This window comes from Carlito syrichta, unplaced genomic scaffold, assembly GCF_000164805.1.
Source record: "Carlito syrichta isolate Samal-C Ts95f unplaced genomic scaffold, Tarsius_syrichta-2.0.1 Scaffold308807, whole genome shotgun sequence".
Classification (NCBI taxonomy): domain Eukaryota; kingdom Metazoa; phylum Chordata; class Mammalia; order Primates; family Tarsiidae; genus Carlito; species Carlito syrichta.
Window position 1 is genome coordinate 30,094 of NW_007252903.1, and position 15,900 is coordinate 45,993.

General features: G+C 37.4%; 1 protein-coding gene across 1 annotated transcript in view; it reads right to left on the reverse strand.

Annotated features, from left to right (window-relative positions):
• Positions 1–1,813: 1,813 nt before the first annotated feature.
• The window catches only part of POLA1 (DNA polymerase alpha 1, catalytic subunit), a 72,935-nt gene continuing 58,848 nt past the window's right edge, over positions 1,814–15,900 (reverse strand). Inside the window, exon 27 of the mRNA XM_021716418.1 lies at positions 1,814–1,973. Coding sequence (XP_021572093.1) covers positions 1,947–1,973 — 27 coding nt within the window. The 3' untranslated portion in view covers positions 1,814–1,946. The remainder of the gene's footprint in view (positions 1,974–15,900) is intronic.

Consider the following 15,900-nt stretch of genomic DNA (forward strand, 5'->3'; position numbering starts at 1 on the left):
AAGCCTAACTTAACAACAAAAAAAAACCCATAAGCTGATAAACTGTATGTAAATATGCCTATTACCAGTGCTGGTTTTAAAATTGCCTTGAGAAAGCTTGGGATTCAGTAAAACACAGCTGAATACATACACATCTTAACCACTGAATCCCAATAATACTGTCCATCAATAACTGAATTTTTTTTTCAAAAACTCCTCTAAAGTATTGATTCAAAAGATTAAACAAAAGATTTGCTTGAGTTTGAAGGAAAAGCAATCTGGTTAAGAACAAAATGAATGAGAAAATGCAATTTCAGTTTGTCTTAGGCCTAGATCACTTTCATTATCAATGTGGTTACATTCTTTTCGGTTAAATTTTCCTATCGTTTATATTTAAATAGTTTGCAGACACCCAATTTCTTTATCACACTACTGGCTGCCACAATTCTCAACTAAAAAATTATTAAATGTCATAAGCACCTGAAAAAATAATAAATAATCATGTAAAAACAGTGAAAATAAACCAAAGCAGGTTCTCCATCAGAAAATGAGGCCCAACATTCTGTAACAATCACTCTAGGGAAGTTGTTTTGACAGTTATCAACAGCAAATAGAAATCTGTCCTCAACCTATATTAAAGAAAATATTTAAGTACCGTTTCGTAAACTCCAGACTATCCACAGATCTATAACAAGGTCGAGAAAGGCACAAACTACTTCTTTTCACATGCTTTGCTATTGTTTACAGTTTTTCCTAAATAGTTTTTCAGTTCTTATCCAATTCAGGAAAATAAAAGAAAGAAAAGCTACACAAATCAGTTCTACCCAACTAAGCGGGGGGAAAAGATAGAGGGAAGAGAAAAGAGCCTTTAAAAAGACTGCGCATGCAATAATTATGTTTCCTACTTTACCCCCTTCCTTCACCATGCATTACGTTATCAGCATGAGTCTTCCAGATGACTTTTAAGTGGCAATAAGAGAGTAAGCATTCTGTTAACTGGGTAAAAGGTAGATAAAATAAGTACAGTCAGACTTTTTGAAGACTATGGAACAGCTGAAGTTACTTAATACAAATGATAAAACCTATTTGGACTACAGACTCAACAACTTCATAGTTTCACCAATACTCATGTTCTTATATGATGATTCAGTACTTTCTAAATGCTGTGGTAATACTGTATAGCAGTTATCAGAATGATGAGATTCAATCAGATCTGGCTTGGAAAAGACTTCTAGGTTTTATGTCAGCCCTGACTCTGGCTTAGTAGGACCCTATGAACTTACGTTTTCTCATTTGTAAAATGAGAGGGTTAGATTATACTGTTACTTTCAGCCTAAATGAGATAAGTTCATAAATCTAATGTGTAATAATTTGTGAAGTATCTTCCACCTCTATTATTTTAATTTTTATTTTACAAAGGTCTACACTGCGCACATAACACAAGAATAAGAGTAAACACAGAGTCCTCTTTATGGTTTCTACGTTCCAAGAACCTTTGGGGCTCTACATACAATCCTCCTACTGAAGACTACAAAGCTTTTGGTTTCATAAATTCTAAATATTAAAAGGAAAAGCAAAGACTTCTTAAAGCAGTAGGCTTAACACTCTAGCTCAGAATACATGCAATGAGACTCTAGGCCTTGAAAGCATCAGAACCATCCCTACAACACCTGTGTATACATCAGTGTTTCAAATTACTCTGATAACGCATTTGCGTGCTCTAGATTCTGACTGGTAAAATGATACTACTCAAAAGGAGTAAAATTAATATGACTACAAAAGAACATCCACTGCAAAATTCCACAGATGCTTTGTCTAAAACATATTAACCCACCTGGCACACAGAGCAGCAACCCTTTCGGCTGCTCATTGTACAGCATGGCTGTCAGTTATTGCCTCTGTACCACAAGCTATAGACACGTAATGGTATCAACAGCAAAACGCAGTGGTGTCAGGAGTTTTTCATTTCAACTACTCATTGCCAGACAGCAAAACTAAGGACAAACCAGAACATTAAAAAACATGGACTAGAACATTTTTTCAGGACCTTGACTTCTAATTTTTCCTGAGGCATTTCCTACTAATGGGTTTTATAAACAGAAAGAAGAAAAGAAAAAGCCATGTCATTTAAAATTTGAGTAGTAAAAGTCCGTACATCTATAACATCAAATTCACTAAAAACAGGCATGGTGTGATTATGTCTGTTTAAAATTCCACTAGTTATCTAACAAATGAACAGTCAAACCTCTTGCTTTCAAGATAATACCAAGTTTCATGAAAGAATCTCAAAGAACTTTATATACTACATGTCATTAACTCTCATAAACCCTTGACAAGTATGGCAAAAAGCCAATGCTCCAAATATTATAAATGGGGAGAGCAGCACAAAACAATGACAAGATGTGTCAGAAATTATTCAGCAAAGAACCCTAAGAAAAAAAAACAATTGGTTGGGCTCTCAACTCAACTTTCTAACTTTATTTTGAAGCTATCTTTAAATAGCTTAAGAGCAAGGAATCAGCATTCATGACAGAAAAATAATTCCAGCCCAAGGTGTATAATAAGCCCAAGTAGTATGTATGACAGTGTGGGCTCAACTGCTCCTTCCAAGATTAGAATATTGATGCTGAACTTAGGGAAGACATCAGACAAGTAGAAAAAACCCAGCATCCAGAACTCCTGAGCAAAAGGTAAAGTTCACACCTCAGCCCCTGACAAAACTATAAAAGCACAGACAAAAAATTTTGCTTGTTTTTTAAAAAATATAATTCTGAGATACACTTTGCAGGCAACAATTTTTTCTTTTCTTGTATGTTTATGAAAAATGTGCCCTCAGTTCAAATACTCCTCCCCTAGGCAGTGTTGCTGAGGAGGGAGCAGCCTGGGATGCCAAGTTGGACTATAAACCTGAATCAAGCTGAAGAATAGGCCACTGTCAGGCCAACACACAACAGGTGAAAGAAACTGAAGCAGAGAGGGTAGAATGGGGAAGGATTAGCAGTATCAACCCTTCCAAAGATGCACTCATGAGGCCTTACTGCACAATGTGTGCTAATCCTACATATTCCACTCCGAATCACAGAACCAGCCTAGAGTTGGATGGGATTTTAGAGGTCATCTAGTCTCACCTCTGGCCAAAGAAGGCCTCTCTTTTCAATAATATACTTGTAATGGTCTGGAAGCTTCTACTTGAATTCTATAAGAGCAACTCCACTGCTGAGTAAAATTGGAAGAAAGTACCTTATTGCTCATTCCTACCAATTAACCATATCTCTACTTTCTGGAGCTACACAGTATAAATCTCAAATCTTTCTTTACAAGTCAGTTCTAATACTATAAAACATAAATGCAAAACTTACCCATTACATTTCATTTGCAGTATTAGCCCATCCCACCTGCCTACAGAGTCTTTATGATGTTGACTTAGTCATTCATTTAAGTATGTGTTATCTACCATCTAAGAGAGAGAGAGATTAACAACAATAACAGCTAATCTTTATTGATAACTAAGGGCCAGGATCTATTCTCAATACTTTTACATTTAATAACTTATTTAATCTTCCCAAGAAACATATGAGGTAAATATTCTGTTCATTCCTGTTTTACAGATAAGGAAACTAAGGCACAGAGAAGTTAGGTAATTAACAGGTAACTAATAGGCAGCAATTTGACTCCAAAAGGTATGTTCTCAACCCTCTGGATTCTATGCTCATGGAGTCCACAGTCTGGTACAAATTTGCTATATTCATGTTCTGCTTTTATCAAAATCCTACAAATAATATTGTTCAGGACAGGGTCCCTGGGCCTTACCCCATGATAATAAAGGTGCCCCTCCTGTTGACAATAACATATTAATAAAATATTTCCAGGGTATAGTTGTTCTGCAAACTAGAGATCCCTGATTCTATTTACATTCAGTTCACATTGATTTAATTGGATCAGAAGGATACCATGAGAAACCTTTTCAGGTCCTCAGATGAAATCAAATTTTATGTCCTTGTTTATTAAATCGAACAAAGGCAGAAAAACAAAATTGATCAATCCTGTTTCTTCTGTTGATCTTAGAAGTAATAGCTAACTATGGCAACGTCGTAGTAAGGTAGGTTCTCCCACACACTGCTGGTAAAAGCAGAAATTAGCATATCCTCTACGGTAAGCAATTTGGAAATATGTTTTCAAAGTTCACATCCTTTAACCTATAAATACCACTTTTGACAATTCATCCTAAGGAACTAATCAGAGATGCAGACCAAGATTCATGTAGATTTTTTTTACAGCACTAAATATAATTGTAAAACATTGAAAACAACATGAATGTCCTATGATAGGGGTATAAATAAATTATGTGATATCTACTTGCTGAGATCATAATAGTAAAAATTTAGTTTCTATAAATTACTAATTACAGATAAATGTTTATGATACTTTCAATTTACATACCAGATACTCTCCAAAAATGAACTATTATTCACATCAAGTTGTTTTTATTTTTTTTTAATTTTGGTTGTTTTCTTTTTGGAGTTTTTATTTTTTATTTTTTTCGTTGCCAGAATCTCAATCTGTCACCCAGGCAGGAGTGCAGTGGCACGCTCATGGCCACCACAGCCTCGACTTGCTGGGCTCAGAAGATCCACTTCAGCCTTTCACGTAGCTGGAACTACAGGCACAAGCCACCACACCTGGCTAATTTTGTGATTTATTGTAGAGGCTAGGTCTTACCAAGTTGCCCAGGCTGGTCTCAAATCCCTGGGATCAGGCAATCCTCTCACCTCTTCTTCCCAAAGTTCTGGGATTACAGGCATAAGCCACCACACCCAGTCCCACATTAAGGTTTTTGAAAAATGCTGTTCTTATGAACATATATTTATATATGTGTATATGTACATACATAAAAGGACAGAAAGAAATGCATAAAGTAGACTGTTAGATTGTGAATATATTTTATTTATCTCTATTTTTCTATATGTTCTAAGAATGCTATAATGAACATTTTATTAATTTTATAACCAGAAAAAAATACAATACAAATTATTAGGATGAATCATGTGAAACTGTTGATGTTCAACTGCTTTTGATTTCTAAAACTAGCACTTTCATGTGCTAATTTAAGCTTAATATTAAGACTAAAAGGAAAAGCTACTGATACTACCTGTTCTTGAGGAATACTGATCCTTGACAACCACCATAAAATTGCTCAAAAGCAACTTCTTAGCAATCATTTCTAGAATTATATTGTATAGCTCACCAGTCTATAATTTTCTAGAGTTCTCTTTTTAGAAAACGATCAACACTCACTGTCTTCAGTCTTCTAGACAGAAACCCTCAAGAAAATTCAGACATGGTTATGCAACTTGCATTCCAAATTATAAGAGTTATGACTTGATGACCCTATTTTTGCCCTGAACAAAGCACTGAAAGGTTCACTGCCTTTTACTGTATAAGGTACTAAAGAATACCACCTTCAGGCTAAGAGAAATGTCTAAGTACTGCTTAGTGCTGTGATTATTACAGAACTTGGAGTGTGTGAAACATTATGACTGATCTTTGTTTCTTGATGTCATTCCTATAATTCCCATCTTAGTGATCAAAAAGACCTAAAGATCAATCTATTCTAGAAAGGGAATGTCTCCAAGTTTGGCAAATTCTAGAACACTTATTATCTAGAATTCCTTAGAGATCACCATTAGTCATTTTCATAATTATATTACTCTTCATTGATCATATGCTAAGGGTGAAGCATTGTGCTCAGAACCACAAGCACCTTCAGCAATCTGAGCTGAAATGTAATGCATCTAGCTAGGAGATGGAATTTATAAAAATAACTCTTCACTATTTGAAGTATTTTTTTCACTTATCTTGAGCTGTGATTTATTCTTGACAATTTATCATTTTTGTTATTGTTGAAGTTCTGAAGAAGCAGTTTTTTATCCTAAAAAAACTAATTCTCTTCCAGTTCCTGCTCAAAAGATCAATATAATTAATTGCAGATGATTTCAAATTCTATTGCACCAGAACAATACCCTGAGAAACTTTTTCAGGTCTTTGATAAAATCAAATTATATGTCTTTGTTTAGTAACTCTAACAAAGGTAGAAAAACAAAATTGGTCAATTCTGTTTCTTCTGTTGGTCTTAGAAGTAATAGCTAACTGTGACAATGTTGTACAGTTAACACTGTTATTGAGTGCCAGTTATGTGAAAAGCACTGTGCTAGATGGAACTGAAATTATCTGTCATCTCCTAAGTAGTAGCTGAGCTGGAATTAGAACCCCCTCTACCATCCTTGGTGAGAAATAGGGGCGAGGAAAGGTGCAGCTTGAGAAGAGTTTAAAATTAAGAAAAGAAAAACTTTAATGGGTGTAGAAGCAGAAGATTCTTCATGCCCCCCAAAGAAAACCTTGTTACCCTCATGAAAAGAAAGGTTCCCAAGGTTGTTGACAACATGATATAGTTCCTCTTGGGCTTCACCCCTGCAGAGATAGCATCCCACACCTCTCTGGGCAACTCGTGGCAAAGACCAAAGAATCAATGGAACTTATAGGAGGAATTATACTGTGGGTATGGGCATCGTTTTCTAACCTCCAAGTAATGTTCACTTTTCCCTCTTTCCTTAAATATACCTTATTTCAAATGGTATGGAATTGTTTACAGGGCAATGTCTTTCCTTTCCCTCTACTCTCACTCCCAACTCAGACTATGATCAGGGCCCATGGTCTGTCTTACTCTTGAATCCTCATGACTCAATACTATGCCTAGCACATAGTAGGCCAGATGACTGGACTGAATTTGGCCCTTAAATCTGTAATTTTAAGAAAAAGCTCTCTATTAAAGTATAGTAACAAGAAAATGCAAGTATAGAATTTACAGTAGTTATACCACCCAATATTTTACTTATCAAGCATAAGAAGATAAATACTGCTGATGTCTATGTTTCCTATATTTCAGAAGAGTGGCACAAATGTGAAAAGTCATATTCATTTTAGCCACTTACAAATAAAGAGACCTTGGCAATTTACTTAATCCCCTCAAGACTTTTTTCTCATTTGTAAAAAGAATAATAGTCCCTACCCACAGGGTTGTGGGAGATTAAATGAAATAGAGTAAACACTGTATGTCGATAGCAGGCACACAGCCAGAGATTTCCTACCTGCCACTTTATCCAACCAGGCTGTCCTAACCAATCACCTGCTATTTTATGTTTTCAGCTCGTCCACAGGTCACACCAGTGCACTTCAATATGAATCTAATTAGGAGCTCTTCTATCCCCCTTCACATCCTTTCCCTCCCCACTTCATCAAATCCTACCATAAACCACCAATGCCAGAGGCTCGCAACTTTGGCTCCCTGAGGTTGACAGGTCTTTCCTTCTCCCTTCCCACATTTGGTTCTTATGACAATCCTTTGAAAAAGAAAACTCTGAGACCAAATGGAAGATGGCCGAGCTCTTGACTCTAGGAATTAGATTCCTTAGGACCAGGCTATAGCAAGATTCATGAAGTCAGAACACATGTTGCCTTGGAAGGAAGCATTATACTTCTCATCACATGAGCATTCAGCACCCAGGTTCACTTTCAAGAAGACAACTACTGGCAGCAGAATGAAAACCCAGAAGACCATTACCAAACCCGTAAATGGAATGCAACATGAGACTGGGAGAGCACAAACAGCCAACTTCTGTTAACCCAGCCAATGAAGCCCTGTGCCAGTACACATTTCACTCAAATCTCCCAAACTAATTAATTCCAAGGAAAGACATCACCTGACATGATTAAGAACATGAGCAGAAAAGCTAAGGGTAATTTTTACATAAAATGAGGAAAGAGTGGCAGAAAAGAAAAAGTCTCCAAATTCTGCCAAATCTACAATATAAAATTAATTGAAAAACTGGAAACCCCTACTGTGTAGAGCATTAAGAAAAATTAGAGTGGCTAAAACAGAGGCAATATGTAGTATTAGCAATAGCATGACTTGGTGGCTTCTGCACATAATACGGACATACAAGAGGCCAAAGACAGGATGCAGGGATAGATGATATGTGTTAATTCTCCCTTTTCTTTGTAAGAAACAAATTACAACATAGGTTCACTTCATTACACTGCATGTAAAAGAATAAAGCACTGTTTCCGGGCAACAAACACTTTAGGAGCTTAATATTCACTGTGCAGAATCCTAAAAAGTCAGTGAATGTCTTGGAATTTCATCACACAAACTTGCGTCACCACACTCTTTTGTGACAGACTGTTTCATTATCTTCAAGGCTTAGCATAATTGGATCCTCAGTCTAAAAATAGGCTATTTTTTCCTTTGCAATCTGATTGGTAAATAAAAGGGGAGTTTTTATCCCTTCATTTGTTTTAAACAACCACTAGCTTCTGCTCATTGAGCAAAAATTACTGAATACATTTTCTGGATCTATTTGTTTATTCTGCTTAAGGCAAACAATCAATGACTTTTACCATTACAACAGGTGCTGAGTGCCATAGGCAAGGTACACAAAGACATATTCCAGAACCATTCCAGGTTTCAGCTGTGTTGGATGGCATCACCATTTTATTCAAAAAAGAAAAAAAAAAAAAGACAGAAGGAAGCATTTCTCCTTATCCCCCATCTTTCCACCCTTGTTTCATCACCAAGCTTCTTCCTTAAGAATTTCATTCTGGCCGGGCTCGGTGGCTCAACCTGTAATCCCGTGCCTTTGGGAGGTTGAGGTGAGTGGATTGCCTGAGACCATGGGTTTGAGACCCACCTGGGCAGCGAGACCTCATCTCTACAATAAATCAAAAAATCAGCCGGGCATGGTAGCGCATGCCTGTAATTCTGGCTACTTGGAAGGCTGAGGCGGAAGGATCGCCGGAGCCCAGCAGGTCAAGGCTGCGGTGGCCGGGAGCGGCCACTGCACTCCAGTCTGGGCGACAGAGTGAGACTCCAACTCAAAAAAAAAAAAGAATTTCATTCCAAGGACCACATTATTTATGACCACTCAAATTCTATAAGGTTGCTGTCAAGGTTAAGGAAATAAAAGAATTGAAGCTCTTAGAAAAATCTAAAAACTAGCAGCCAATACTACCCAAGCCAGGATGATACAAGCTAATATAGCATATACCCTTTCAAACAAAAATGGCTCCAAGTACTGTGAATACATGTAACACTATAATCTCCTAATTCCTGTTGCACAAATACTCAAAAAACAGAACAATGTACTGTGGCAATTAAGAATGCTCAGACTGCCTAGATTTAAATTACGGTTCCATTATTCATTAGCCCTGTGATCCTGGGCAAGTTACTCTCTGTACTTTAGTTCCCTCATCTATGAAAAGGAGATAATAGCATATAACTCCATACTAACCTGCCTCACAATCAAGCAAATTCAGATATAACTCAACTGAGGATTGATTCCCATCCTCTATCCAGCCCCCATCAACAGAAACAGGGTAAAGCTCTTGCTGAGGAAGTGGATGAGGAGCAGGTGGGATATTATATTAGGAAATAACTAACCTATGGCCATTTATATTTTCTCAATTCACTACATTTCTATACATCTAATAAATGCAAACATTTTTCCTCCATACCCACCTCCCCCACCCCCAGTAACTAGAAATCAAATTGAAAAATTACTATTTTTCAAAAACCTCACTATAACATAACTCCTACATTATACATAATTAGAAACAAAATTTCTTGACCGTGTTTATATGTTGTAATAGAGTTTTACTGTTAGTATAAATATAAAGTGTTTAGAACAGCATCTGGCAAGGATCATAGCTTAGCTATTATTATTGTCCCTAGTTTAACTGTGTGTCTAATTATTTACTATTTACATATAGAGGGGAAAGTGAGACTAGATCCTAATTCTCTTTGGAAGTTCTTAATGACTGATATCCAACCTGTGGAGGGCCAGTTAAATGTGCAACACTGAATTAAGGGAGGGGGTGGAGAGGGGAGAACCAATATACTCCAAACTGAAAAAGAATATATTAGAAGGCATTAGCATAGAATTTAACTATGGCTACAATTTTTCCTCCAATAGATATCTTCAAATATAACATACAGTGATTCAATTTATCAGCAAATGGCTTACGCAGGCTCCTAGAGGATAAAATGAGATGCCCTGTACTAGAAAAGAGGCCCAATGTGATTATAGCAGCAATCTCCATTTTAAGAAATTATTTGCTCCTATAAATTGATCTTTCCTCTCTACATGTGAATTCAGTATGTGAGCATCAAATAGTTAAATCTAAAATCTGTGATGGTAAGGAAAACATTTAACAGCTTCATAAACAAACAGAAAGCACAGAATACATGTATTGATTCCAAGAACTCTAATATAAATGAGAAGTTTTTAAAAATAATTGATTTAAACAATCCCGCTTCAAAGATCAACTGTCCAATTTCTTCTTTTGTCTCTATGGGCTATGTCTTCTATGCCTACCAAAAGTCCTACTCTAAATGTCAGCAGTTATTTTCTAATTTTCAAATAAAATAATTTTAGAAAATAAACAAAATCCTCCGACCCCCAAAAAATTCTATGACAAAGCAATGCTACAGATATGAAAGGAGACCACAGCTGATCAACCTAGCTCCTTTAATAATGAAAACTACTAATTCAGGTAGCCCCATTTCATCAGTCACCTCCAAGTTTTGAGATGAGAAAGGGTTTAGTCCAAAACAAAGTATTTAAAACTTTTTTTCTCTTCATCTCCTTTCTATGCCACATTTACCTAATCACCTGCAATCTCTACCATAGGATTTGGCAACTCATCAGTCCACACCTTTCTTCAGAAATCTGAAAACCAAAGTTCCAGAGTCAAAGAAATGAACTACTCAAGACAGATAGGTAGATGAAAGGCAGGTAGCTGAATTAATTCAACAGATACGAACCAAGAACCTACTGTGTCAAGGCCCATGCTAGGTGCTATGTGACTAGAAGTGAGTTAAACACACTCCCTACCCTAATATAACTCAGTTGAATAACAAAGATGCATATAAACAAGCAAACACAAGTCAGTGATTACACAATGATGAGTGCCAAAATGGGAATGAAACAGTGCTGAGCTAGAAAAGAACATGACAGAGAAACTCTTGCACCTGTATACAAAGAGTCACAGACAGGAACGCTTACTTTTCATAACACTGAAATACTGATGACAATCTAAATGACCATCAGTTGAGAAAGGGAAAAATAAACTGTAGAGTACTCATATGATGGAATGCTACAGAGCAGTTCAAGTCAATGATCAGATTTGTAGGTAGCAACATGGATATCATTCAAACACACAATGATGAAACTCAAATATGGTATCATTCACATAAATTAAGTGGGCACATTCCTAGATAACAAAACTACAAAAAAAGGAAAGACATTAATTTCATAATAGTTGGCTCTGGAGAGGGAAGGAGGAGATTGGGGAAAGGTACACGTCGCAGACATTAACTATTTGTAATGTTTTCTTTTATTTACAAGAAAATCTGAAACAGTTATGGCAAAATATTAGCATGTATTAATTCTGGGAGATGGGTACATGAATAAATTTTAAAATAGCACCAGGTGCAGTAGCTCACACTTGCAATATCAGCACTTTGGGAGGCAGAGGTAAGAGGATTGCCTGAACCCAGGGATTCAAGACCAGCCCAGGAAACTTGGCAAGAACTTGTCTCTACAATAAATTAAAAAATTAGCCGGGTGTGGTGGCATGTGCCTGTGGTTCCAGCTACTTGGAAGGCTGAGGTGGAAGGATTGCCTGAACCCAGCAGGTTGAGGCTGTGGTAGCTGTGAGCATGCCACTGCACTCCAGATTGGATGACAGAGTGAGACTCCAACTCAAAAAAAAACACTAACTTAAATAATTTGGCAAATAGCATACAAATTAGCCTTTTCCGAGCAGATTGTTAAGCATTCAAAGGAAAAAAATGTAGTTGGAGATAGGAGAGGCTCTGAGGAGAGGGAAGACAGCAGAAGGGTTTATATTTTAGCTAACATTTACTAAGTTCTTATTATGCTTCAAACACTCTTCAAGGCATTAAAATATATTATCTCATTTAATTTTCCCAACAACCCCATTACTATTAGTAACTAATTAGTAGTTACTATTACTAAAAATGAGAAAGCTGAGGCTCAGAGAAGTAAGATAACTAGTCAGTATAACCCCACCCCAGGAAGAAGCAGAGTCAGGACACAGCTGTGTTTGCCTCCTTGGTCCACGGATTTACCGGGTAGCAGGCTGGAGGTAGTATGTATAACAGTGACAACAGGGAGTCTGAGGCCTCTGAACTTAGGCCTAGATTCTAGTTCTGCCACGTAGTTGTTTTACAAGTCATTTCCCTGTGCCTCAAATTCCTCATCTATAAACTGTCGATAATTAAAATATCTTCCTATAGCAAATCAGCCTCACCACTATTACTGCACTCAAACAGCACCAGTTAAGGTCAACGTTCACTTCCATGTCCAAAAATTCAAAATTCAAAATCATCAGCACTTCTACCCAACAGTTGCCCACTACTTGCCTAAAACACTCTTTACTGGCTTCCATGACACTATGTGTTCTCACCTCTTCTTGGCTGCTCTTTTACAGCCTACTTGTTAAGCCTATCCTCTTCCATCAAGCCATTAAAATACTGGGGATGCTTAAGACTGAGTTCTACACCCACTTTTCTTTCCACTTTCTCCTGTCTCCCAAAGTAATCCCATCCATATCCATGGCTTAATTTACCTCTAAAAACTGTAACTCTTCAATTTATATCCTGCCACCTCAAAATTATCATGTCCAAAACCATATTGTCTATTATTTCCCCTACCCACACCCCAAACCTGGTCATCTTCCAGTGCTCTTTACCTCAGTGAAAGGCATCCCATCCATATACCTGCACAAGTCAGACAGCTAGGAGTTGATCTTGATACCTTCCCCATCCTAAGCTCCACATTCAGTCTATCACCAAGTTTTGCTGATTGTTTTTCTCCTAAATCTCCCTCATGTCTGTGTCCTCCTCCTTCCTCTGACCGCCATCACACCAGCCAAGCTACCATCATTGCTTGCCTGGAATACAGCTCTAATAATAGCCTACTAATTAGTTTCCCCTCATCCACTCTGACCCCTTCAATTCACTCAGCCAGAGTGATCTTCTCGAAATGTAAATGTGAGCCAATCTCCTCAACACAAAACCCATTAACGTCTGCCCCTTGCTCAACATAGCCTGCAAGGACCGCATGGTATGACCCTGGTCACCTCTCCAGCCTCACCTCCCATCATTCTCCTCTTCCTTTCTACACTCCAGCTATCTCAGCCTTCTCACAGTTCCTTGGCCACATTATGCTTCTACCCACCAAATGATCCTCGCACATGCTATCCCTTACCCTAGAATGCTTATTCCTACAACTCTTTACCTAGTTAACTGCAACCCACACTCTGCAGATCTCGGCTCAAGTGACACAGGCTCAGGAAAACTTTTATTTTTTTTCAGTCCAGGTCAAGGGCTTTTACTATCAGCACTTGGAAATTCATATTCCTTCTCTTAGCACTTATTTTCTTTCAGAATGGCATAATTATTCACTTGCCCATTAACGGCTCTCACCTGCTAGACAGAAAACTCCATGAGGACAAGGTCATTGAATACTTAAGTTTACAACTACTGCCTCTCCAACACTAGTACCACACCTGATACCTGGTAGGTTCTCAGTGCCTTGCACGAATGCTTCCTCTGGGTTGTTCTGAGAAATAAAAGTAGATGGGCTACCTATGTTAAGGTGCTTTGTAACTGAAGCCCACTGTGCAGTAATCATCGTCATCTAGTACATTCTGATGAACAGAAAACCAGAGGCAAATTGGCTGACTTGATCAAAGTCATACAAAGCAAACAAGTGGGTGAGTGTGGCACCTTTGGTGTCCAGTCCAGGGTTTTCTCCAGTGCATACTCAGGCATTTCTGCATAGTTTTTGCACCTACAGAAGATTCTTTCTCTTGTTTACTAGTAAGTAATCACGAGTTTGGCCTCCCAGGCTCTAGCTCTAGTTTTATTGGAATCATTGCCTAAGGCTTTTCTCTCAAGCCTGCAGGTCACAAGCAATGTCATTTGTCTCCATTTCTCTCCATGTACACACTCAGCAAATATTGTTTGAAGAATTTCTGGCTATGAGGTAAGAACCAATAATTGAATTAAATATATTAACCCATTCTAAGTCAATCTTCTGAAAACAAGTTATTTTTTTCTGTCCTATTAGGACTCCATCAAAGAAGAAATATCCGGATGTTTCCTGTGATTAAATTATCAGCTGTCCACTGCATCACACCATGCAGACCAACATAAATAGAACATGCACCCTACCGTGTTGGCTGGTGCTCAGACATTGCATGGGGCCTCAAGAACAATGTACATTATTAATAGCCAATGAACTTATCCCTTTCCCCAACCCTCCTCCTCCCTGACTGCAGAAGGCACACTACCCGCCTGCACAGGGCTGAAAATGTAGTCCATGGTTAATTCAGCAGGGGCAAAAAAAGAAAAAATCAAAACAACTCTGAAACAAATACAGACAAATGTCTGACACTCCAAATTATGAAAGAAACAATATCTTTGTGCCACTCCCATCCCCACTCAACTCATAGCCTTAAGGCAAAAAAAATTTCATCACTAGCCTCGAAATAGCAAATCTTTTGTTCAATGTAAAACAAGAAAGCCAATCAAAATAGGTAAAGGAAAACTAAGCCTAAGTCTATACAGAATTAGTAATTAGAAGAATTCTAAAAATTATAAATAAACCATTTCTGGAAATCACTCATGCTTTGTGGTTCTCTTAAAAATGTGAGTAGAGATTCATTTTTCAGTTACATTCCACTTCATATTGCTTTTTAAAAGAGAGAAGGAATTTTTAAAGAACAAAATTTCAATTTTGAGACTTTAATACAGTCAAGTTTAAAAGGTATACAAGCCAATTCAACCACAAAAATTAATAATAAAAAGGAAACAAGGACAGCTGTACAACCTGACACCAGCACTAAATTTTAAGTAGGTACAAGATCTCTGAAACTATAACCACAGGATTCAAGAATCCCCAGCTTAAACTCAAACAGCTTCTTAACACATACACACATACATAAAACTGTTCTTCTCTCTGCCTTCCAAAATTCCCACAATTTACCAAACTCTCAGCTCATTGTAATTTAACATAGTATTTATGATCTGCCAAATTGACACAGGCTTATGCTACCCAATGAAGTGGTGAAACACAAACAAAAAGCACTAATTCTATTAATCTTTCTTCAGTTAACCAGTCTTGAGCCATAAGTCTGATGAGCTTGTTCTGTTTTTAAATTTGACATGGATGTGTCTTTAACAGGTCTGACTATAGTGTTGTATAGTCAGCATGTTCAAGTCACCAGACAGCCCAGGCTGCCAAAATAGGTTCTTCCAATTAGTAATAAATATACCCAGCATGACTAAAGCATAGAAAGAGTGTAGTAACATCATGTATACCATCAGATTCACATACGTGGGCATCTGATTCATTTGGGGATGGAAAATTTGCAAGGTCGTTGAGTATTGCCATATCACCCATAAATCTGTTGCCTGGGCAGATGAGGAAAGGGAAAGCCCATGAGGTCAATATTTTGGTTTTCTAATGATCCTTTCTCTTAAATCCATCTATCTACAATTTGTGAAGGGAGAAAAAAAAATGATGTGAGAGAAAAAAGTGAAGTTATATGGCTATTTTCCTCTCTCCTTAAGAGTATCCAGGAAATTACCTATACAGACTGACTACAGAATCAAACAATTAAACCTTACCCCAATTTCTATGCCACTGGTGAGTAGTGGTTAATAACTTCACACTTTTCTTTTTATCTCTTAACAAGGAGGGAATGGCACTTTCGAAATCATGACTGCTCTGTCATCTTGGTTCATTGCCAGAGCAAGGAGCTTTAGAACACCTGTCA